Source organism: Cupressus sempervirens, chromosome 8 (assembly GCF_028749045.1).
Source record: "Cupressus sempervirens isolate cs-2001-9-10 chromosome 8, ASM2874904v1, whole genome shotgun sequence".
Classification (NCBI taxonomy): domain Eukaryota; kingdom Viridiplantae; phylum Streptophyta; class Pinopsida; order Cupressales; family Cupressaceae; genus Cupressus; species Cupressus sempervirens.
This window is the reverse complement of record NC_143125.1, coordinates 172,423,516-172,450,217: the sequence shown is the minus strand read 5'-3', so window position 1 is coordinate 172,450,217 and position 26,702 is coordinate 172,423,516. Positions and strand designations below refer to the sequence as shown.

Sequence of the window (26,702 nt, the reverse complement as noted above, 5' to 3'; positions counted from 1 at the left end):
ATATTCTTTTAGTTATCTCCGTATGTGACCTAACTGGTTAAAGCTAAGGTTTCAACTCTTGACCAATAATGATGCATTCTATAAGAGACATTATACACAAAAGACTTGAAAAAATGAAAAAAGAATGTGTCGATTAATACAAGACCCCATTACACCAATAACTCACTCAAATCACCACAAATCAACATCACTTGTGGACAAATGTCCTAGTAGTGGTTCACAAATATCTAGTATGGGTACACAAATGGATAAATCACGAATAAAAAAAGCTTTAAAAAAAAGATCATGTTTCCTTGCTATGGGATTTGACTAAAGAGAATTTAACAATTGAAATTTGGATTCCTTTATGCATTTATTTATTTAGCATAAATAGTAGAATAAATAGTTTATATGAGACGTATACTTTGAATTCGATAAAATAAATGAAGTAGGCTAGAGGATTCATCAATTAAAGCAAGGGAAATCTAAAGTTCGAAATATTCAAATTTTATGTTCACGGCAAAGTTCACTATGACTATTTGACACTTTTAGTGTTAGAATGAAGGTCAGCGTGTGATGTTTAAGCCGTCCCCTTCTCCACTGGCAGGCGAGACGTTAACCAAGGACAAGTCTCTAACGACAAATTTCTACTTCAGAATAGATACATTGGTGCATTTTCCACTGCAATATATGCAGCTTCAAATTGCATAGAAACGTTTAGGACAAGGAGCGAGAAAACACTTGAAAAGTGCAAAGCTTCCTGAATCAGATGGCAACATCGACGACAATGGATATTGATTCTGATAGCAGCTCGACACCAACTGGCCGCATCGTGATTCAAAAAGTTGCAGGCAGATCGGCAGTGACAAGCATATATTCGAGATACCCACTCAAATTTATTCGACCCACAAAGGTTTTTTTTCGTATTGGTATTAAATCAGAGGAGTTTCTTTAGGGCTTTACTTTCATGTGTATTTTACTCTCTTTTATGGAATTTTCAGGCTGTGTCTTCTGACATTGATGCTGTATGGATATACACCGTCTCCTATGGCGGAGGAATTGTATCGGTTAGTTTTAAATAATAGTAATTATTTGTTTTTCCTTATGATTTTTTACTTGTATTCTGATTTTCATATTCTCCTGCTCGGTAGTTTTGGTTATGCGCTGCCTTTGGCTTTATCCTGAGTTTGTTTTGATGGCTGTATTTAGATTTGCGGGCACGATTCACAGTGACATATATAAGTCATACTCGAATGTACCCCATTTATTCTCAGTGTTCCAATTGAACTTGTCCCCGGTGACTTCCCTAGAATTTGAAGACTTCCAGGAGTTCCATTAGAGTAGAAAACTTAAAAGGGGAGGATGATTGTCATTGCAAATGCTAACACACTATATTTATTTTGTAAAATTTAAGCTGAGTGTAGTTTATTAAGATATTTTAATGGCTGTTCTGTTTTACGTACCCATCTATGTATATACTGCCATACAGAATAATTCATCTCCATATCTCTGAGTCCCCCACTTCAGGAATTTGGAGAATAACTAAACTCTTAGACCAAACATCCTCACTGTATTGTCTTTCCAACGTTCTGAGCGCACATTTGAATGACACCGAAATATGCCGTGTCATCCTTACACTACATCTTGTCACATGTCCATTAGAGTTACAGGCTGCCTTTTTGTGGTGAGGGGGACTTGAAGTTGTGTCAATGCCTTTTGAGGTTCTCCCATTACAATTGCATCCCGATCCGTTCATGAGAGGAATTTTGCTATGCTTTGCATTGGACGCCGACGTGCTGATATGCATTCTATGTGAACAACAATCTAGTGATTTTTGTCTTTTGGAAGTGAGCAAGGAGATAAGAGGATGGGGAGTGGCTACAAGTCACCTTCTAAAAATCACCTTCAAACTAAAATGATAGCCAACTTCGATTTAAGAAAAATGTCAGGCAGTAATAGAATATTAGAGACATACTGCAATTGTTATATGGTTTTATTGGTATATGAATAAAAAAGAACAACTGGCGAGATTTTTCCCCTACAATTCAAGATGAAGTCAACTTCTGTTTTTGCAGCCAGATGGACTTAGTTCTTTTAATGATCATCACGATGAGGTTCTTGTACAATTTTAAAAATTAACAGTTATGTCAAAAACACAACTTCTTATGCTTCAAATCTTAGGCAACCTGCGCTTACGTTACTTTGCAATTGGCCTATTCTCTTCAGTGGGCAGGAATCAGTATGAAGCCGAATTCTTTATTTTCTTTGAGATAGACATAGTTCTGTTACTAAGCGTCTTGAAGAGGATTACTTTATGCTAATAGTTTTATGGTTAAAGTCCACGTAAAGATTTATTTGATAGCTTGAAGTGCTTAGATATAAAATTGAGAGCACTTGGTTGGGACTTTGGTAGGTTAGATTTTCATTTTGCTAACTGGGTGTTGATGATTTATGCGGCATCCCTTTGAATTTTTTTGAGATATGAAACTTTTTGATAAAAATGACAAGCTGAGTGATTGAGATTATTGGCTTTGTCAGGGAGATTTGGTGACATGCACAATGACTATTGGAGAGGGCTGTACCGCCGTCCTAACCACTCAGGCTTCCACAAAGGTATCGTTAAATATATTCTTAATATTAGTTTTGGGATTTTCAATCTAGCATTGTCCGTGGAGTCCGTTGTCACCCAATAAGCAATGTTTTAGAAGAGGGTTTATGTTAGGTTGTCAGCAACAAAATGGCCATATGTTACTATGTATTTAAAGATTTTTGGATAAAACCTTCTCTATATTATTAGATGAATGTTTAAGATTCTTTGACCCATTATCAAAATGGGATTAAGCAAAAATTGTGAGGTACGAATGTTAAATAAATCTCAAAATGGTGGACAATTTGGTTACTGTGAGTGTGGGATCAGTATTGGGAGTAAATAAGCCAAGCAATTTTAAAATTGTGTATGAAAACAACAAAAATAAATCAGCAGCAATAATATATTAGAATGAAATTATTGATCTTTTACACTATTTTTTTTTGGGTTCTTTTTATTTCACCATTTTAAAATTCATTGGCTTTTATCGTCTTTATCCCTGCATTTTGAACTTTATGTAAGGATATAGATTCTACAATCTTCACAAGCTTTTGCCTAGCTTTTCCTGATAATTTCATTTTTAATCAATCACCTTCAGCTCGTCATTGAGATAAATTTTGTTCTGTCAAATTCTTGTTAGGATGTTTTAAATACCTTATGCTATATATTTTATATTCTGACCAAACGATGCTGTCTAGTGAAATTGAAATTTTTATGATAATCTAAAAGTAGTCATTTCAAACTCTCGATTGTGATGAATCTGCATATGATTTATCTTTATACCTCTATAAATCTTATAATATGTTATTCCTTTTCCTTTGTAACATGAATAGATAAAATGTAATCATTCTTGCATATATAATTTGAATTTCTAAACCGTTGAACCTTTGTTTCTCACTCTGAACCTGTTTTATTTTCTTTTTTGTTCTCTATTTTCTGTTTTAATTTTATTGGTAACATAGACTTTAAGCATACTAAAATTAGATTCTGTTACTTACACTGTAGAAGGTAGCTGATTAGTGAGTGTAGTTGAAGTTCTGGGAAGCTGTGACTTTTGGTGGATATCATTTTTCTATTTTGAATTGAAAAAATAGTAATCATATATGCAGGTCTACAAATCGGTTGAATCAAAGGACTCCGGGCAGTGGCTTGAAGTATGTGCTTAACCATTCCTGCAGTATCCGAGTTCTATTTAACACTTAAGTAGACTGCTTTTCTTTTTCCTAATCTCCCACCGATCTACTCTGCTGTGCTGCAAGGCTCAAGTAGGGAAAAATGCACTTTTAGCTGTTCTTCCCGACCCTGTCACATGCTTTTCGAATGCTAGATACTGCCAAAAACAAGTATTTTACGTGGCTTCAGATTCAAATTTGGTTTTGGTTGATTGGCTCACCAGTGGCCGTCGTATGCGAGGCGAAATATGGGACTTTGAACTGTACAAGAGTACGAATAATATATATTTGGAGGGAAATCAACCATTGTTTCTTGATTCGGTGAAATGCCCTTTTCCTTAAAACTCCATATTTGCAATGATAGAATTCAGTATTGTATCAACTTGGAGACAAAATTTCATTTTATCTCATTCTTAATGCCTTCCACTATAAATTTCTATGTGAAAAGGCAACTTGCATAGACATCATACTCTCAATTTCATGTCACTGGGAAGCTGAAGTCCCTTTTTGATCTTCTTAAGCAGACTCTACTGGAGCAAGGAGCCGGTCTCTCTATTGCAGATCGCATGCAAGCATTTCATGTCATGGCAACAGTGATCATTTTAGGGTATGTTTTTCTTTGTTCAAATAATTTTTCTCTAACACTATTTTGGCCCTGAATAAATTGTTGATTAAGATTGTGTACGAAAGTGTAATGTGAAAGTTTTTGATTAAGCTCTGATTGATGAGTCTAGAGCATCGTTAAGTCTGTGAGAGTGGATAGGAGTCTGAGTTTAGTAATTGTCTGGTTGATGTTTCTGGCCACTAGAGACATTTGCCCTTGCTTTGAAAGACTATCTTGACCAATCCACAAGGATATATATATATATATATATATATATATATGAGTTTCAACATAATTTGTATTTATGTCCTCTTGATAATGTTAAAGCTTTAGAATTTTTCAATAGTCGCAGATTTTTTTCCCAAATCATGTAAAGGTGGTCATAGTGTAGCTAGGAAGGTTGTAGACTCATTTCTATCTATTGTCCATCTCCCATAATCAAAATGATATTTGAGGTTATGGTTAAATCTTCGATAGGAGTGATATCTTAGTGTGAAAACACATATAGTCAAACTAGTTTTCTTTTAGCCTACTGAGTAGTCCTCTTCATACTACAGTTAAGCTCACTTAGAGGTTTTTTTGGCTTTTGCCTCACCTTATGTAGACTTACCAAGTGTCTCAACATTTGTCCATAGGGTCCTATCGTTTATTTGGAGGGGTAGTCAGAGCTTGAATCTTATCTTCTGATCTCTTCATACTTGCCTCTATAATATAAACAAGGTTCATTTGTACATTTTACATTACACGCTTATGATATTTCTCATTTTGCACATTGTTTATTCATGGAGAGTTCTGAGATTGTAAGAAGATCTTGGCTGTTTCAACATGATCCACCTAAATATTAAAATATTCTGAAAGGAAATTGTGTTGAAGAAAAGCTCCACTGCTAAGATGTTCCGTTGTCTAGGAGACTCCTAAAATGAACTCAAGACAAAGTGATGTCCATACGGTATAGCTGAAAGGAGTGAGAAATTGATTAACAGTGATGTATAGATTGTATAGGATGGGCTGTACAGTAGCTTTCGGGAGGCCGTACCGTAGGAGATGGGGTGTGTGCAAACAAGGCCGTACAGTGAGGGTAATGGAAGGGCCGTACGGTACTAATGGCAAGGTTGTATGGTGAGGCGAAACAAAGCCGTACGAATGGAAAAACAAGGCCGTACAAATGGAGAGATAGGTCGTATGAATGGGTAAGGCTGAGATACAGAGAGATGCGCTTCGTGCTATGGGGTACGGATGGAAATGCTCAGTCATGCAACCAAAAACTTATAGATCTGAATTCATGAAATAAAGCCAAACAAGAGATTGAAAACGAATAATCCTTCAATTAATATTTGCCACAAGATGGTGCTCCGATTTGCCAAATCTGAGTGAAATATTATAGGTGACGGAATAGGGTGAGTTGAATCCCACCAAAACTAGAATTAGCCAAGTAGGGAAGATCTTTCACTTTTGAAATGGCAAACAACAAAGAACTCCAACAAGAATTTGTAGTACAAAGAAAATAGTCAAAATCACATACCTATGACTACTTACAAGCTGTGCTTAAATGCCCGTCGGGAAAAACCTTTCCGAGGGTGTACAGAGATAGCTGATGGCAACACTTACCAACAAAAACAAAAACAAAAATGGGTCCGAGATATACTAAATCAATCGGCCCATTAACAAAAGTTTGATTAATAATTTATTTTTTGACGAGGATATTATAGTCCTCCCATCCCAAATTTTGCTTGTCCTCAAGCTAATGCAATGTCGGATGCTGTAGGATGTGCTCGCCTTCCTACGTCATGTTGTCCAATGGCAAGTGTCTCTAGCCTACCAAATATTCCTTTATTGTGCGGTTCCGCATGGTCTTCTCACATACTTTTATGATCTCAGCCGGTTTCAATATGAGCTTCCCTTCTTCATTGAGCAGTAGAAGGTCTGCAACTACCGTGATGTTCCGTTCCACAACTTTCTTAAGGCAGGAGACATGAAAAATGTTATGACTACGGCTCCCCTTTGGAAGTTCCGGCTCATAGGCGACTTCACCAATGCGGCGAAGTACACAATAAGGGCCATAAAATCGTGGCTTCAATTTTTCTTTTCCCTTTTCCTTTACTGAGGACTGCCGGTATGGTTGAAGTCTGAGATAGATCAAGTCGCCTATTTTGAAACTTCTCTTGATTCGATGTCTATCGGCATACATCTTTTGTTGATTCTGCGCCCGTTGTAAGTTTTCCTTCAAGCATCTCAGGATGTCCCGTCCCTCCTGAAGCCAGTCCCTTGCCCTTGGTGCACGACTATCACCCAGTATTGTGTCGATGAATGAAAGGGGTTCATACCCGTATAATGCTTTGAAGGGTGTCATTGTGATGGATGTGGTATGTGGTATTGTAACAGTATTCTTTGAGGTGCATCCATTTGACCCACACTCATCGTTGTGTCGAAATGTAGTTCCGAAGGTAGCCTTCTAACCACTTGTTCACAATCTCTGTCCGTCCATCTGTTTGAGGGTGGTAACTAGTACTTGGTGACAATTCTGTTCTTGCCAACCGAAATAGTTCTGTCCAGAAGATATTGGTAAATCGTCCATCGCGATCACTAACAATGTTTTGAGGTAACCTGTATAGATGAAAAACTTCTCTGAAAAATGGATCGGCTACCTGTGCGGCCTAAAAATTTGAGGGGATGGCGAAGAAATGTGCATACTTTGTCAACATGTCAACTACCATGAAGATAAGTCCTTCCCATTCACCTTAGGTAATGAAGTCCATCGAGATACTTTCCCACTTCTGTTCTGGTATATATAGAGGTTGCAGTAACCCGGTGGGTAGAGTATGTTCAGATTTGTTTTGTTGGCAGACCGCACACTCTCTTACATACTGCAATACGTCTCCTTTAAGACCTTTCCATAAAAAACTCTCCCTAAGTTGTCTGTAAGTTTTGAGGAAGCTTGGGTGCTCGGCCAAGGGTGAGTTGTGTACCTCCTTCAATATTTTCTGCTTCAGTTTGGATTCAGGTACTAAGTATATCCGTTCCTTATAGTAAATGATGTCATTCACCACTTTGTACCAATCATCCTGAGTGTTGCCATCCATTAGCTCATAGGCAAATGTGTTTTTGAAATATTCCACCAACAAATGTGCTTTCCACTCAGCTGAAATCTGAGTCAGTAAGTAGATAGCGGGTTTCCTGGACAAAGCATCTGCAACCACTTTGTTCTTTCCCTTCACATATTCAATCTCAAAATTAAAAGCATGAACCTTGCTTACCCATTTTTGTTGCCTTTCGTACAAGTCTCGTTGCTCCAAAAATATCTCAAGCTATTATGATCAGTATGGATGACAAACTTTGCACCCACTAGATATTGTCAGAACTTGGTTAGTGCATGAACGATGACTAGAATCTCTTTGTCATAAATGGAATATAGAAGCTCTGCTTGTGTAAGTTTTCGACTCTCGTAAGCTATGGGGTGTCGATCTTGCATTAGTACCACGCCAATGCCTTCTTTGGATGTGTCACACTCTAGAATGAATGGTCAAGTGAAGTCAAGTAAGGCGAGTACTGAACAAGTGCTCGTTACTTCTTTCAACTTATCAAAAGTGCGTTGCGCCTTTTCATTCCACTAGGAGGAACCCTTTTTTGTCAGATTTGATAATGGTGCGCTGAGTCGAGAGAATCCTTTTTTAAACCTCCGATAATAATTGCACAATTCAAAAAAACCTCGCAACTCAAGAAAGTGATTTGGGGGGGGGGGGGGGGGGCAATCAAGGATAGCTTGAATCTTCTCCTAATGACCCTGTACTCCATATTTATTGACGTGTGCCCCAGGTACAATATTTTTGTCATACTAAATTCACACTTGGATCGCTTGGCGAACAAAGATTGATCCTTCATGATCCTTAGGACTTCATCCAGATGCTTTAGGTGCTCTTCCCGTGTATTGCTATAAATAAAGATATCATCAAAGAATACTAGTAAGTACTTACGCAATTGTTTGTTGAAGATGCGATTCATGCATGACTGGAATGTAGTGGGTGCATTTGTTAATCCGAATGGCATGACCAGGAAGTCATAATGCCCGTAGTGACAACAAAAGGCCATCTTCTCCACATCTTCCCTAATGCAAATTTGATGGTATTCGAAACGAAGATCTATTTTAGAAAAATAGACTGCGCCATGTAATTCATCCAACAACTCATTGATCCTTGGAATATGATATCTATTTTTTATCGTCTTTTTGTTCAATGCACAGTAGTCCACACACATACGCATCGTCCTGTCCTTTTTAACCAATACCATTGATGATGCAAAAGGGCTAAAAGTGGGACAAAACCATCCTTTTTCAAGCAGTTCTTGAATCGTCTTTTCGATCTCATCTTTGAATTTCTTGGGATGGCGGTAGGGTGTGGTTATGATTGGCTTGGCGCCTACTTCCAATTCGATAGTATGTTCAAACCCACGATGGGGAGGTATGCCAGGAGGAATGTCGATAAAAACTTCATCATGAGCCCTCAAGATATTCTGAAGATCGTCATCCTGGGGAGGTGTCCGTTGTCCTTTTACGGGATCTGCCCAAACAAAACAATGTGTTGTCCAAGCAATGTCATCATGCAGAAAGATTGCCTCCATCCAATGTGCTAAAACTTCCTTCGATCCCTCATTGGACATTCTGCAGAGAATAACCTTCTTCCCATCAACAACAAAAGTGAAGTCCATTCGTTTGAAGGTCTGAGTGTATTCATCAAGTGTCTCCATCCACTATATGCCCAGAATAACCTCCATATCATCTAGGTCCACTTGTGGTTAGCTATGGTGATACTTAGTTGGGGAACAAGGTGTGTACAGGGCAGAAGGGTTCTTCCAGCGACCTTGACTTGGAATCCTGCGTGCATCTTAGTAGGTAGACCTCGTCATTTCACCAGAGATGAGTTTATGAAGTTTAGAGTGGCTCCGCTATTGAGCATCACCATGACCATTTGTCCTTGAAGGGTTCCCTGTACACGAAACATCGTGCACCTTGGGCTCTCGGCTAGGGCGATAGTTCCTCTGCGCTGTACCATTGTTGCAATTCTTTCCGTACGGTTCAAATTAACCATTTTGGTGACCTTGTGGGGTTGGTTGTGTTCGGAGGGTATATCTAATTGTCTGACCTTATCATCAAACATGACTTCAATGTAGTGAATTTTTCCTTTCTCGAGGAATTTGTGCCTAGGTTCCCACAGTCCTTTGCAGTTGAAACATAGTTTCTTCCTTTGGAACTCTTGTCTGGTAGCTTCGTCCAACGACTTCTTCGACAGAGGTTTATTATCTTTGTCCCTCGGAAACACTGGCGGTTTGGAATGTGAGTACCCTCGAGAGGATGACATTGATGATAATGCCATACTCCGAGCCTTCTTGATGGCCTTCGATAGGGTGGCAGTATTGAACCCTTTTACCCAACCCTTCAATGGTTCTGTCAGCGCATCCATGAAAAGCACTATCCGTCTTCTTTCGGAAATGTCCGTGACCAAAACAAAGAGTTTCTGAAATTTCGTAATGTATTGGTCAACTGATCTAGTTTGCTTTAGTTGTGCCAATTCTTTGAAATTAAGTTCTAGATCTTTACCATCAAATCGATCTATCAGTCTCTCAGTGAATTCCGCACAGATATTTATTTGGTCATGCTCCAATGTGATGGTGTTGTGATGCCACCATTCATGCGCTTCTCCCTCCAAGTGTAATGTCGCAAATTTAATTGTTTCTTCTTCTGGCATAGGATTAAGCTGGAAGTAAGTATCTGCCTTCATTACCCACGCTCGCGCAGATATGGATCCGGATCTGTCAAATGGAGACAAATTTATTTTACTCAACTTCCTTCTGAGATCATCGTTAAAATATCCTCGGTTTCTATCTCCCGAATATCTCATTCTCAGATCTGCATAGTCTTTGTTAGATATATCTTCCTCAAAATTTGCATTCTTCCAGTCTTCTCTCAATTGTTCTTGAACTTCCTCAAAGGTTCGCTGCTTCCATCCGTGTGGTGCCTTCGTCAGTGGGGGAAAAGACGACATGGAAGGTCGTGAGCGTGCTGGATGAGGGTTTGCTTTACCCAACGCCGAGTTTGCGCTGTGACCATTCTGTACACTGGATACTGTATTGTCTACCAATTTCTTGAGAGTTTCCTCCATGAGTCACTAAGTATCATTGATTTGTGTTTGATTCCTCTCAAGTTCTCTTAGTAGCGCTACAAGTTCGATAGTCGTGGGTTCTAGTTTTGCTACCATTGTATCAACCGAATGGGATCTTCTTCTCTTCCAACTATAAACTCTCATTCACTGTCCACAAGTTGACAGGATTGAAGCTTTGATACCATTGAGATGTTCCGTTGTCCGGGAGACTCTTGAAACGAACTTAAGACAAAGTGATGGCCGTATGGTATAGCTGAAAGGAGTGAGAAATTGATTAACGATGATGTATACACTGTTTGGGGGTGGGCCATACAGTAGGAGATGGGGTGTGTGCAGACAAGGTCATACAGTGGGGGTAATGAAGGGGTTGTGCAGTACTAATGGCAAGGCCGTACGATGAGGGGAAACAGAGCAATAACGAATGGAAAAACAAGGCCGTACAGATGGAGAGATAGGTCATACAGATGAGTAAGGCTGAGATATAGAGAGATGCGCTTCATGTTGTGGAGTACGGATGGAAATGCTTAGTCATGCAACCAAAAACTTACAGATTCAAAATCATGAAATAAAGCCAAATAAGAGATTGAACATGAATAATCCTTCAATTAATATTTGCCACAAGATGGTGCTCCGATTTGCCAGATTTGAGCGAAGTATTACAGGTGACGGAATAGGGTGAGGGTTGAATCTCATTGAAATCGGAATTAGCCATGTAGGGAAGATCTTTCACTTCCGAAATGGCAAACAACAGAGAACTCCAACAGGAATTCACAGTACAAAGAAAATAATCAAAATCACATACCTACGACTACCTACAAGCCGTGCAACTTATTACTTTTCTTCTTGAGCTCTCTTACTGTATTAATAATCTTGATGATGGATCACAAAGTGTGATCCAAAATGTTGATTCAAAAAATTGACACAATCAAAACTAGAAACACTAAAAATATATCACCGATATTTTCCCCCCTTCTTTGCGATAAGTCGTAACTTTTTGACAATAAGTTATTTGCGCTAACTTGAGAAAACTTCTCAGTAGATAGAAAATATTGTGATATGTAGACTTATTGGAGATATATTTGTGATATCTTGAACTATGGGTCCAATACTTAGTTTTCTCATTGCAAAAATCTCCCGAGGAGTGGAAAATTCGGCCTGGATAGGGGTTTTCATGTTTATTTAAAGGGGAAATTTCTGTTTCTGTTGGGATTTTGACCATTTTAGGAGTGGAAATTCTATTTCCATTGTGACAATGCATTTTTGAATTGGAAATTTAATTTCCATTAGGACAAAGTGCATTTTTATACGGAAAATTTGATTTTCATACGTTCTTTTCGCATTTGAATTGTAAAATTGATCTTTATTAGGATTTTGAAGCCCTTATGCATAAAATATGCCTTACTAATATAGTTTGGACTATTTGACTAGCCAAAATATTAATAGACTCCGGGATTTTGTCTCAACCCATTTTAACTTATCCTAGTGGAACCTTAGTCTAGACATTCCTATTTTCATTCGCAACTTGACAACTTGATCAGTTGACCACTCCAATCCTTTTGAGTTCTGAATTGTCACTTTAACTGCCAAATCCTAACAACTATGAACAAAAAGGAGCGGTTGCTATTCGTAATGGGGTGATGGTGTGGAAACCTTACAACACCACGCTTGTCTATTTCTTTGAATAGAAAAATATTAACATGTTATCTATTTCACTTCTAAATGTGTAATATGTATTTGCTTTTGTTTCATGTTCATTCCACAACATTAGTTTACCAGCTAGGTTATGGAGAGGCCCTCAAACATCTTTGCACCAGAATGCTGATCATTACTATCAAAGTGCATTTTAATGCTATGTTGTTCATATGGTGAATAATCATATGCCTATGATCACTCATGCACAACAAAAAGGAGGAGCACAACATGTTCTGTCTTAGACTATCGGGATGAATATTGATGTAAGATTAGGCAATGATTCTTAAAAGGTGACTTATGATGCCTTTGACATCCAATTTGTCAAGATTAGTCTTCAGGAACAATGCATTGCATTTGTGCCATATTTATGAACTCATGACAAGGTTAAATGCTTTGTAACTGTTAGTTGCATCTTTGTTATGCCAACTTGCCTTTTTAGTACATTAGACTAAGTCTATCTAACCGTTAGTTAACAGATTTGTCTTCTTGAAAATACCTTCACAAATGACTCTTAAATACCCGAAATTGAAAGACAAACCAGCACTAACAGGTGAATCACTTGCAATGATTAATTGCAAGTGCTCTCTGAATTTTGATGTAAAGGTACAACTCCCTTTGTTTGATGGAGTAAATGTGATTACAACTTTAAAAGTTCGAGCAAGAAACAAATAAATTGCACACAGACCATTTAGTTGATCTTTCTACATGCACAGGAGCAAAAGGAAAAATCAATAGTCATTCCGCATATTTATGAATGTACAAAACCTTCAGATTTTGCAAAACACACATGTACTTGAGAAAAGAGCAGAACAGTAAAAGGAAAATGACCGAAATGACCAACAAACCAATCTCAGTCAGAAATAATTTCCCGCACCAACAGATCTGAAAACATATTCCTCCTCATTCCAAATACATAAATAAATGTGACCAACTGATTACTCTGTCCCTGCATCCCCATCAAGCTACACAGAAATAAAAATATATTATTATTCTCCTATGTTACAATGAAATCGGAAAATGAAATCTTCCTACATAAGTGAAACTTTAAAATAATTATCCTCTTTAATTTTTTTTTACAAAGTCATATAAAGAGGGGAAAATTGTTTAAAGGCTCTCACACACCTCCTCTTCAAAAGGTTTTTACAAAGTCGTATAAAGAGGGGAAAATTATTTAAAGGCTCCCACAAACATTATTATAATAACGTTTAATTGACATTATCATAAGGTTCCACTTTCTCACGTCATATAATGACTTTGCTTTTAAGCTTACTGAAATACTTGCTCTCATATAATATCCTTCAAGATGATTTGTTTCATATCTAATTATCCAAGTGTCACTCCTGATATATTTTTCTATCAAAACAAGAGGTTGTTGGTTTCTTTTGATAGATCCGTACTCAGTTGATTTATCTTTTTAACCTGACCATATTTTGTTAATTGCTTCTGTGAGGATTTAGAAAACTTGGTTTATGAAAACATATCCAAAATTCAGAAAGAGCCAACAGTTGAACTGAAAGTTATGTCCCCCGCATTGAGACCCATTTTTCTGCCTTCAGAAAATTGGTGGTTACAGGTTGCATTTAAAATTATAAATAGTATGCATGCCAATAGTTACACGTGGATCACCACTTTGAACTGCCCTTAGAAGGAATCAGTTCTATTTTAAGAAAGAGATCTCTTTAGAACATATGAGGATTGTAACTCTTTTGTTTGTTCGTGATACTGCGTTGCTCAAGAAATCCTTCGAAAATGTTATCATCTGGTATCCTCTTTTATCAACAAATGGATTCATAACTGAATTTAACTTTTAAGAAGCCAAATCTCCCTTCGTAACATGAAGATTGAACTTTGTGTTTGTTAGTTTGGCTATCTTGAAAGTGATCCAAGTGCTTTTACTTTTAGTTCGGTCATCCTTTCTTTAAAAATGAACATCCCTGTTGTTAAAACTGAACATTTTGAACCTGCATATTTTGACCTGAAGGTGCACTTTTGAGCCCGTGGAATTTTGAAAACTTGAACTTTGAACAAAAATGAGTACTATGGTTCAAATTCAACAATGGTCAACCTGTTTTTCTCTTTCCAAATTAATATTCAACAGAGATTTAGGTTTTTTGAACCTTTGACATTTTGAACCGCTGAAATTGAACCTTCAGGCTGCTTGCATTTTCGAACCTGAATCTGCACTTTTGAACCAGTGAACTTGAACCTTTGAACCTGAACTTTTTTTAGTTCAGAGGCTCAATGATTCTCCCAAGAGCTGCCTTTTCACAAAATGTCAGCTTTACAAAGGCATTATTAACAAAAACTGATATAAGATATGGAACAATTGACAATATTTTTCCTGTGGGATCGGTTTTAAAATTGGAAATTTAGGGGCACCATAGGCAAGCCAACACTAACCATTCTCATTTTTCAAGGTGAAATTGGTGGTGCAATATTGGATGTCTAGATTTGACAACTGGAGACTGATTTGTCAATTCATTACTTCAAGGATGTTAGGAAGATAATTTTGTGTGTTGAATACATTGGGAGGAAGCTTATAATGCTCAATGTGAGCATGGTATTATTTCCATCAGACAATTGGGAAAAATCTGTTAGTGCCATTTGTGAAGAGCATAGTTTGTGGATTTGGACTTGACGTGGCAGCTCAAAATTTGGGTTCGAACTCAGGACTAGGCACAAACTTGGCAAAAAACATGGTTAGTTGGCAAAAAAGAAAAGAAAAGAAAAAGAAATCAATGCATCTACATAACATAAAAGCCTATTTTGAAAATTAATTTTTTATGATTTGAACATTGCACATTTCATATGATCTTCAAACACACAATATTAGAGATTTCATAATTCATACTTCATTTCAAACTTTCTTGTATAACATTGCAAGTCTATAAATGTTTACATAGTATTGATATTGCAAAATTGAAAAACAACCAATACAATCTACACCTTCCTCTCTTCCCTCCTAATATAACTCAGCTGCTCCTCTTCTTCTCCCCTTTCTTTCCTATTTTTCTGTTCAGAGCTGTTTTAGACAACATTGGGCAAAAACGTGAAGAAAAGTCACTTTTTAATGTTTTCAACCTTCTTGGCCATGCCTAGGCAGAGTTCGTGCCCAGAAAAAAAGAGTCGGAGTTTGGGTTTTGGAAAGTCCTGGGAAAGGACTCGGTCAAGTATTCCCAATAGCTGACTTGTCAAACACTTCTGCACGCCCACGGTTGCACGAGGCAATTATTTGTCAACTGGTTAAGGAATCCAACCAAGAGGTGAAAGTCATTGCTGAAGCTCCTTAATATTCGCAAAGTCCTGAAACATTGGCGAGGAGCACTGCCACTCAATTTTTAGTATATAATATTCCGCTGATTTCTTAACATTTGTATAGTGTTACTTTAATTTTTCTTAGGTTTATTTTTTATTTTTTTAATAGGTCAATGACGGTTTACCAGCTTGACATAGTGCGGGTTTGGTTGCCGATTATAATATGCACTCTTTTCTGTACTAATGAAAAAGAAGCTTGCCAAGTGATTCTTAGGGGAATTGAACTCTGGTGTTCCTTGTGGTTTCACTCTGATTTTCTTTGTCAGGTCTAGTTCCTCTATTTATTGAAGTCCTATTGTGACTTCTTTCTCTATGTTTTCTGATCATCAACTTCTGCATCTTGACTTGTGTGTCATTTTCCTAAGAATTGTGTTCTTCATACTACATGGTGTGTCAGGCATAAGAGGCTTGACTTTGATGAGAACTTAACAGATGAGCTAGCCATCTTGATTAATTTTAGTGATCCAACTACCCATCTCCCGTTTACTTGAATTTAGTGTATTAGTACCTGTGCTTATCTTATGTAAATGTACCAATCTTTGTCTAATGATAATATCTAGATCAAGATAGAATTTCTTACCACTGGTCCATTGGAGCAATGTGACCTATGCTTCCAAGATCAAAGAAAACGCCAAGGTTTGCTCAGTAAGCCAAATCCTCTGGCGCTCAAGTGGAAATCTCCATGCCAGCATCCTCTTGACCCAACAAAATGTCTCAGCACCATTAGTACCAGGTGAAGGCAAGAGGCAGTAAGGGGATAAGTGCACAAATGCCATTGCATTACACATGAACTGTGATTTTTAATGCCACATGTAGCTATCATTAGTCATTCATTCCATGCAAAGCATACTGTAAATGGATAACACTAATCTAGGTGCTACTTGTTTGAGCACCAATGTCTCTACCACATACACCTTTGAGCAGTGAGAGTTCTTTATCTAAACCAAGTGGTGGGTCAAAATTAATATCAATATGTCATCGCAATGATCAAAGCTTAATGAGTATTGTTGCACAAGCTGCAACAAAGTGTTTAGGTATCACTAGTAAAGCACGCCCTCTTATATAACTAGTAGGAGGCCTCCAATAGATCCAAGTTTGGTGCCATCGAATGTTCAAGACTAAAATGAACCCACATGTAACAGATTATGATAGTGTGTTTTTGGAAGTATGTGATATCTTGCTTTGCAAGCCATGTGTATGATTGTGACAATGCTTGTAGTGCTGAGCTACAATTCTGGTTTATTAATCAAAATGACTACATCTAACATCCTAAAGGGCGAAGTCCTTTTATAAAGAGCAATGGAACTTTGCTTTGTGTTGCTTATGGTTTGTTTATCGTCCAACTTAATGTTTTCCTCTTGTACCCATGTTCAAACCTTGCCAAGTTATTTTTGCCCTGGTGTGGCTGTCAATGCCAATTTTGGATCCTCCGTCGATTTTGAAATTTTTATTGGTGTCAAATGTTCTCTTTATGATTGATTTAACTTGTGGATCTGTCTAGAAAACTTTGGTTATTATTTAAGAAAAGGTAATTAAGCTTGGTTGTTTTTCATACACTTTATTTAAATGTGGGATCTGCTTGCAACCTTGCAGGTATTGCATACTTTCTCCACTGCTCCTTAACTCTCTAAACTTGTAGGCTTATTAAAAAAGTGATACAAACTTTGCTGCTTTCGTACAAGCTTCATAAACATTGCAAATCACACGTGTTCTAATGACTTGCATCTCTACAAAGTTGTATTAGTGTTGAAGTTGTGGACTTCCAATGCACACACACATATCTTGCACATCTGGCCTAGGCTCCTGCAATCTCCTCGTGAATGCTCATTGTGGTAGCCTTAGCATCCACATCAATAAACTTGCTAATCTTCTCACCTTTTACAGATCCCCACAATCCTGCAACTCACCATATTTACAAAGCTTGAGTCACATTCTTCTAACAACATAAGCAGGAGGTCACAGCCTTGTAGAAAGTATGTTGGCACCAAAAACTAGATGTATTCCTTACATGTGGATGACTCACTAAGGAAAAATGTGGAGTTAATAACCAACTATGCAATGACATTGAGGACATAGGGGCATCACATAGAGTTCCAAGTTGTTACAGTTGCTGCCTCTATTTGTAAAGTAGCAGGCATGTTGGTGCAAAAAAAGTACAAGCATATATTTTATACACTTGTGTTTTTGTTGAATAATGCACTCAAAGATATTGGAAAGTTCTAATGGATATCAGATCTCATTGAAAAGGGAAACAGATACACATTTTCAGATGTAACCATCACCACACACAAGCCATTTATCAAAAAATTGCAAAGGTGGAACTACTCAAACTTGACGATACACAGTTTGCTTCTTATATTCTTCTTCTTGAGCATCTTTGTGAAGTTGAAGGAGCTCTGTGTTCCATTCGAAGGAGCTCTGTGTTCCATAGTAGTTAGTGATTCATGGGCAGCTTGCAGATAGTGTATGCCAGATATTGTAGTTGAGGTGAGGGATATTGTCATTGATGACAATTTTTGCGTTGATGCTAAATTTGTTGTGGACTTCATAAAGCTCTTGTGTGAGGTGATTAAATTTGCAGATTTAGAAAAGCCATGTTTGAGAGCAATACATGAATCAATGTCAAAATAACAAATACAAGAGATCTTTCTTTCTACTCTTTAACAGAAAAAAAAAAACTACATGGAAGATGGAACATACTTAACGCACCCTTTGATTGTGTTAACTGTGCCTTAAATCCTAAATGGTATGATATACATGATTTTTTCTGTTGTCTAGATTCTAGACTAGTCAGGACATGCCAACATTTTTATTAGGGTGAAAGGTATAATTTTAAACAATGGGTGGGCACACTTCCAAAGAAAAGGTGATCATACAAGCCAATATTTGACGGTCCATACTCTTGCATTGGCCACACTAGCTGTCTTGTGCAGTCCAATGCCACCTTACAAAGCACTGATATTCCTTCCCGTCAGCATTTCCCCATCCAACACAAATTGGTGTGCTACTCAACTGGCATGCCTTGCGTTGATGCATAACACTTAGCCCTTGGGAAAAATGTGCCACTTCAAACAATGCCTCCATGGTTAATGCCACATTAATAGATAATTCAATGGATCACACGTTTGGACAATGTACTGACACATTAGATGTACTATTGACCATTATAGAAGTCAAACAAGCTTGCTGTTGTGTTTGATTGTAACCATCTTTTATATTGCTTTTCTATTTTTCTTGTACTTCACTGTAAAGATCAATAAGCATATATGCACATTCATTCCAGGTAGTAAAACTAGCCAAGAAGCATTTGCGCAGATTTGATCATGAGAATTCTGATTCTCAACCTTATGGTTCTTTTCGGATAGAATAGCATCATTTTGCTCTCTTTATATTTTGAATGTGTAATATTTTATTCTTGTTTTTTGGCATGTTCATTCCATAGCCTATTTATTTTACAGCTAGGTTTTTGGGTTTCTTGTGTGCCATTGTCCAACCTTGTGGTGTGGATTGCATTTAGTTCTTAACCAAGTAACCCCTTGTATTTTGCTTCCCAATGATTACCATCACTATTAGTCTTAGTTTTGAAATCACAGGTTATAGATCGGAAGGGTCTAATGATAGGGTGATTATCTCACAAAGTGTTTAGGACATGTTGATGGGTGTTTTATGACCACACCAACCTAGGGTATTACACAAGGGTATCTTATCCCCTCTTGAGCAAAATCATGTGTATGCTAAGATTGCAAAGAATCATACAATTGGCTCCAAGGTTCTTTTACGTCAATTCTTGATTGTGGATAAGCCCAATGGTTGATGTTATATGTTGGTAAAATGAGGGGACTTACATTATTGTTCTCAAGATGATTCGGATAATATTGTTTGTCAAGCTATTAGAATGGTATGACAATGAAAGTACCTTTTGGGGATTTTCACGATATATGCCAAAAGTAAATGAGTTGAGTGTCTAGGAGTTGTACTCTAATCTTGAGAATTTGAAAGATAAATATTGCCATGATAAAATTCACCAAACTTTGCTTCTCCAAATTCAACAATCTCAAAGCTGGTGCAATCTTCAAGGGGTGCACAAAGAATTTTCATTTCCCAGAGAACACCATCATAATATACAATGCGCATTAGGGCTCAGGACCAACCTTAAATTGTGTTTAGGAATCATCTAAGAAAAAAAGGTATGGGAAAGACGATTCCATTATAACAATACTATCAGTCGCATTCATCTAGTACTTGAAAAACAAATCTACTTTAAATGAGGGAGCAATGAAAGCATGCGAGTAACCAGAAACACTTCCAGTAATCATCATGAAACCAACAATGAAAACTTTATTATCTTGGTAGCTCTTCGGAACAATCTCAAAATTTGTTCATTTACCAATGAGAAATGAGTCCGTTATATAGGTCTAGATTACAATGGATGGCCTAGATTGAAATAAAATTGATGCCCTAGATTTTGCCACCTCAACCCTAATAAGGGTTAGGGCTTGGGGAGAGAATCTACAATTTATGAGAGGGTACATATGGACTAATATAAATGCGCATGACCGTTAAGGTGGGGTAATAAATGTCCACAATGTAAGTCCACTGAGCAAGAGAGTAGGGTGACTTGAATGCACATTATGTATTTATTCCCTCGTTTGCCTAGAATAGATTATGTTCGATTCCCTTCTTCAAAAACAACAAATTTGGATATATTGGCTTGAAGACCTTTCATTGGTTGGTAAAGATAACTAGGCGCTATGTCAGCATCGAGTATTTTCTTAATGCATCATTTTGTAACCGAGATCTATTTTTGATTATTTGTTTTGAAATTATCTCCTTTTGATCATTTTCTTCCCTCCATGTTCCTCCTTGGGAATTTGTCTTCTTGAAATAGATTATTTTTCTTGGATTTCCAAAGGAACTTCAAGATATTGCATTCTTCCTTCTTCATTTATGCTTGAATTTTGATTTCTAGGGGCTTGAACTTTGATTTTTGAGGTCTTGAACTTTGAATGTGTTTAATAGGATTATTTGAAATTTGGATAACTTCAACACTGGAATTGAAATTTTGGGACTTGAATGTCTTCCTTGAACATCTGGAAGTGGATTGCTTCTTCCTACAAAATAAAAATATATGACAAAAGAATTGTGCAAGGAATTTAAAATATAACCTCTATGAAAATCCTCAAGGAATTTAAAATATAACCTCTATGAAAATCCTCAAGGAATTTAAAATATAACCTCTATGAAAATCCTCTCTCTCTCTAGGTGCATACTTGAAGTGGTTCAAGTGGGTGGAATTTCTTTTCACTTGGGCACATTTCAAAATATTCCAACGTGATATTAAATATTGGATATCATTTCCAATATTTAATAGAATTCCAAATGTTTCAAATATTTCCTTGATTTTCTGTACTTGATCAAATTCAAATTCATTTTTGCTATTTCTTTCCTTAGGCATGCATTCACATTGACGTAGAATTTCAAATCAATCTTTTGCAATTTCGCTTTAGGCATAAATGAGATGCGAGAAGACTTTTGGACAATTAAAAAAGTCTTTGCAATGAGTTGTTCTCCCTAGGTGTGCATTAGACAAGTTGCTAGAATTTTTCCGTTTGGAGGAACTTAATGTCTCTGCATAATGCCATGTCATGGGTGCAATTGAGGCTTGTTGAATGATTTTAGCTTTTTTGAAAATTTCCTTGGCCTATGGTGATTTGCACTCAAGGTGCATATGAGCAGTAGTGGCTTTTTTCGTTCACCTAGCCATTTTTGATATATCTCTATGCCATCTTGCTATCTTGATCCACACTTAGCCATTTTTGAATTTCTTCAACCTTGACCTAGACTTGGTCATTTTTTCATATTAGATCCTCCTAGACTTTGGCATGTTTGAAGGGGTTTATAAGATTTGCAAATACTTTAGCCATTTTCTATGTTGCTTCCAACACAAACCATTTTCGATGATTCTTGATGCCATCCTTGGATTTTCGCCAAGGGCACATTTTGAGCTTGTGTGATGACCTTTTAAATACTAACCATTTTTCATGTTGCTATTTCAGAATATCTTGAGACACTGCGGTGGAATTGTCAGTTTTAAACATTTTTCTTGTGCTGCTTGAATTGGCACTCTAGGGCACATAAATAGTATTGCATTGGATTTTGGTGTTTTGACCATATTCCATGGCTAGGTGTGATTTGTGCCTAGTGAACATTTGAGCACTTTTTAAGTTTTCTCTAGCCAATCATTATTTGTGCTTAGAGTACGTATGGGCTATGGTGGAAGATTTTCTTTTGAGTCTAGACTTAGTAATTTTTCAACCTTTCTCTCTTTCCTTTGGTCTAGATTTAGCACTTTTCTTCATCACTTTCCCTTAAACTTGGGTGCATTTTGGTTCTTGTGGAGGATTCCTTCATTTCAAGGAAATTCCTTGACTTAGTGACAATTGCCTTCTTGGGTGCATTTGGAGAATGGTGGAAGAATTTCTTCAATTCAAGGAATTTTTTTGACTTATTGGCATTTTCTGTCCTGGGCGCATTTGGAGCTTGGCGGAGGAATTTCTTCAATTCAAGGAAATCCCTTAACTTAGAGACATATGCCCTCTTGGGTGCATTTGGAGTTTGGTCAAGGATTTTCTTTACACTTAGTCATTTTTTGCATTTCTTTCTCCCTTTTCACCCTTACTTAGCCAATTGCTTAATTTTTTTTTCTTAGTATCCATGATCAAGGATTTTCTATGCTCAATGTTTTTCATGCCTTTTCCGCTTTTTCAGTGCTTTTTCGGATTGCTTTTTCCTGATATGTTTGCTCATCCTACTTTTTTAGATTGTTTCTTTTGGAGATGCTTTTTGAAACTGCTTTTTTCTGGAGATGCGTTTTCGCATTGCTTTTAGGCAAGGTTGCATGGGTACTCGTACCCACACCCCTGGTACTCGTACCCACGTACCCAAGTACCGGGTACACGTATCCCACGTACCGGGTACTTGGTGGAGAGCATCATAGCTAAGGACCTTGATTAAGATTCTGATTTTTTTTTTTGGTTTTTGGTTTTTGTATTAGCTTGTTGTTTATCAAACTTAATTCAATACCAAATCAGTTTGAAACTTTGATACTCATTAACAATAAACTTTATCACTGTTCAAGTTAAAAGTTTATCATTTGCAATATGTCATTGTCATATGGTTTAGGATCTTCTTGTTTATGTTTAAAGTCTGCCTTCTTTGTTATGCATCTAAGCATTTATCATGTATTATTATTTCAAACATATAGCAAATCTGAAACTGAAAACAGTACATTACATTTGCAAACTTTATCACTGTTCTTGTTTTGAAAAACCATTGTCATGACTCATAAAATCAGATTTTTTATAAATATAAAAGTGTAATTTTTAAGTAAGTTTGACATACCCAAGTACCTCCGTCCCCAATTATGAAAAATACTTTAAACATTCAGCAATAGCATATATATATATTTGACTTATGGCTTATATTTTCAAATTTTTTGTTTTGAATGCTCAATGTCATGACTCATGACAGATATTTTGATTTTTATATTTTCTATAAAATATTAATTATATAGAAAAAATTAGGCTTACACACGTACCCCCGTCCCCTATTTTGAAAAATATGCGTACCCGTACCCGCTCCCGTACCCGTTCCCGTTCCCGTACCCACGTACCCATGCAACCTTGCTTTTAGGAGATGCTTTTCAGTAATTTTTTGGAAGATGCTTTTTTTATACATTTCGAATTGCTTTTAAGTGCTTTTCACCTTTTCTGAGGCACCTTTCACTTCTCCATGTTTTTTCAGACTGTTTTTTTTTGGAAGATGCTTCTTCAGTCTGCCTTTTTTGATCACATTTATGAACATAAATCTGCATACCCTTTTTCCTCTTTTTCATCTAGATCTCATCAGTTGTAATGACAGACTTGCCAAAAATACACTTACTATAAATAGTAAGTTTGTTCAAATGTGAAAGTAGGTCAACTTGGGACTTACTAAATAGACACCCCTAAAAAATAGAACTGCTTCAAGACTCAAAATGAAGCCAACCTGAGACTTTCTAAAAGTAGGAATCTCCATAAAAAATAAGAACTTGACCAAAAGACTTTAAATTTTGCTAGTTCATTTTCATAAGGGCTTTTAAGTTTTTAACTCAATACTTAGTCCAAATTCACAATTCTTAATCAATAAACCCTTCAAAACTGAAACCCTAAAAGGTGGGAAACAAACTTCCATTCTAGACTTAGTCAAATTCATCAATTCCCATATGAAACATGGGGAACCTCTGGAGATTGATGCGAATACTACCAGGAGAAAAAGCCAAAAAGACCAAGTGAACCAAACAGTAGGGAGCTCCCCATTTGCAATGGGACAATGTGTGAAAAGGTCACAATAAGACAAAGACCTCATAGTTCATCTTCTACCCCTTGAACTCATAGCATTATAGTTTTAAAAAATCTTGAATTTTATGCTCACTAGGGCCATGCATCTCTGAAATTATTTTCTATTATTCATCTCACCTACTTAACCATATAAATATTCACTTGACATATAATATTTAGATGCATTGAAATTTTTATTTCTGACATGTGCTGTTGGGTGACATACACTAATTGTTCTTTAGTTTCATTTATAGCTATGATAGGTTGTTTTTTTCCCTCTCTAAGCAACTGTATAAATTTAAACCCAGGATAATATTTTGACATATGAGGGGCCACACTAAGTAATACATGCACCATTCTACTTACCTTTAGTTTGTCCTCCATCACTATCAAGTATATAGAGACTCAAGGTGCTTTAAGTAAGCATTCAATCTCGTGGTCTCATTTCTAAAGATTGATTTGTGGTCCCTTTTCTTAATAAAACCAATTAGTTTAATATGTTTTAGGTTTACTATTTTGATGTTTCTTCTTTTAAGCTTTGTGGTTGCAAAAGTTGGAGTGAGTGTTTTGAGGGCATGCTGTAAATATATCTCAATTGAGCTCTCATCTTGCAGGTTTTTCCTTGGGAAAGAGAATTTCACTGATATTGTGAAAAAATGAATTTGTTGTATTTTGTAGACCAAAGATGGCGTTCATACAGAACCAGCTACAAGCAAACATCAGGGAGAGAAATACAGAACTGTTTGGCAGAAGATCACACAGTTCAAACCCCAATTATAAGAGAGTAAGGTTAGACCTTGAAAACAAGGAATCAAATGGAGCCGTACTTGCTTCATGTAGTGTGTTTGGCCCTATGGTAAGGTTTTTTTCGCATGAATAATTGTATATAGTTGTTGGTTTTATAATGCATTCAAAGTTCATTTATTTGTAGTCAACTTCTCATCTACAAATTGTCTCTTTTCCTTTCAGGATACCGGTTTAGTGGTCCGAATATCTGCTACTTGCACTGAATTGGTTTATGAATTCCTAAGAGAAGAACTTGCATCTATTGAGCCCATAATTGGAACATCTCCATACTCCAGATGATAAACAACTTTCTAATTTATTTTTCTCCATTGTGTCTTTTACCATTGTATGGCTAGACATCCTATAAAGCATATTATTTTTTGTTTAATTCATTTTTTCCATGTAGCTATACAGTATTTAATACGAAATTGTTCATTATAAAAACTAGAGTGATTGCTTGAAAACTAGAATTACACTATCACGTCAACCTTTACCATTAAAGCTATGGTTGAGGCAAGTCCACTAGTCTAATGGATACCATAATTGTTTTAGAATAGTTAGTGGTTAGGAATGTAGGGGAGATTGTCGGATAATGGCATCCTAATGATCTACTAGATAACTTTATGATATGAACGGACATTTTTTTAGTCTCATCTTCTCCATAAGGAGTTAGCGATAATAATAGAGAAAGTTTACTTTGGTTATGCAAATAATGGTCAGAGTTTATAGCTGTTAGAAGTTCTTCAACTGGTATCTAACAAGCAAAAGAAATTTGAAATGGCTATTATGTTGTGTTGTATATATAATTAAAGGAAAACTAGTAAAGAACTGAATGGGTTGAGTTCAATTAGTTTAAAGCTTGGGTTGTCATTGTGGAGATTTGAGTTCAAATCCCTATAGGGACATCTCATGTGGTCTGCCATTTTTGGCCTCTGGTGTGAATGCACATCTGGAGTTGGATTTCTAAGCTCTGACCTGGTGGGTCTTCCATTCTTGCCTTCTAGCGTGGATGCGACATCTGAAGGTGGATTTCTATGCAACGACTACTGGTCTTCCATTGTAGGCTTCTTGAGTGTGTGCTCAAACGAACCTTGTATTGGTTTGACATTACTGCTCAAAAAGAGCTTGTATTGGTCTCGAGTTGTTGCTCATATGAACAGGAATATTTGTTAAGGAATTGATTATTCTGCGTGAGGAATAGAATAAGAAATAAACTTAAAATAGAATAAGAAATAAATTTAAATAATGCAAACATGCTTCAGTCAGCTTTAGACATTTACAACATATGCTGTCAACAGACTCAACACAATTCGGCCAGGCCTAGACATTTAGGACCCATACTGCAAACGTGCTTTGAATAGATCTAGACAATAACAACAGCTATTAATCTGAATCTAGATTTAGACACAGTTCTATTCTTTTAACTCTATCTATACATTGAAATCTGGATGTGCTTGATTATAATTTCCTTTTCTATAATATTAGGACCATGTTGTTTCGACACACCCATCTTGGAATGATAAGGAAGAGACATTTTTGTGGGCTTGTTTGCTGGCTCTTCTTCACATAGGTGGGAACTACAAGGCGGTTCAAGCCATGGTTGGATGATATCACTGCAGTTGAAATTTTATTTTTTTAACAATATCAGTGTATAATGTGCAACAATATCAATGTCAATGCCATTTACAAAACAATGTAACAATAGTAAAGCACTAATTATGAAACGACATACTAATCGGGAAGAAAACTCAAAACACCATTATTTATCAATACACTTTTTGGTAATTCTGACCATATTTTTTCAATTAATACGGAATTATTGCTTAAGTGAGGTCATTAAATGCAATTCTTGTAATATGTGAGTCCGTAAGCTTTATTACGATAATTCTGGGCATACTATGCACAAATCTTATCATTCATCAATGCATTTGTTGCATTTAATCACCATTTAAAACCTAGGCAAGTTCCTTGGGTTTCAGATGATTCGGCGTATGCTCTTTTCAGGTTTTGTTGGAGGTGTACAAGTTGTGCATGCTT

At 36.7% G+C, this 26,702-nt stretch overlaps 1 protein-coding gene across 1 annotated transcript; it reads left to right on the top strand.

Moving 5' to 3' along the window:
- The first annotated feature begins 547 nt into the window (after nucleotides 1-547).
- On the top strand, nucleotides 548-25,109 carry URED (urease accessory protein D). The gene is made up of 8 exons (XM_089797152.1): nucleotides 548-892; nucleotides 981-1,046; nucleotides 2,518-2,592; nucleotides 3,676-3,720; nucleotides 3,826-4,059; nucleotides 4,263-4,345; nucleotides 24,558-24,735; nucleotides 24,849-25,109. The coding sequence occupies exons 1-8, from the start codon at nucleotides 749-751 to the stop codon at nucleotides 24,963-24,965; spliced, it is 942 nt and encodes a 313-aa protein (XP_089653278.1). The 5' UTR covers nucleotides 548-748; the 3' UTR covers nucleotides 24,966-25,109.
- The last annotated feature ends 1,593 nt before the right edge of the window (nucleotides 25,110-26,702 follow it).

Bases quoted from the DNA above. Each gene is read 5' to 3' on its own strand.
- URED (XM_089797152.1), top strand. From the start codon at position 749: ATGGCAACATCGACGACAATGGATATTGATTCTGATAGCAGCTCGACA. The intron at 893-980 runs GTTTTTTTTCGT...TGGAATTTTCAG, and splicing joins AATTTATTCGACCCACAAAG to GCTGTGTCTTCTGACATTGA. The intron at 4,346-24,557 runs GTATGTTTTTCT...TGTATTTTGTAG, and splicing joins GCAACAGTGATCATTTTAGG to ACCAAAGATGGCGTTCATAC.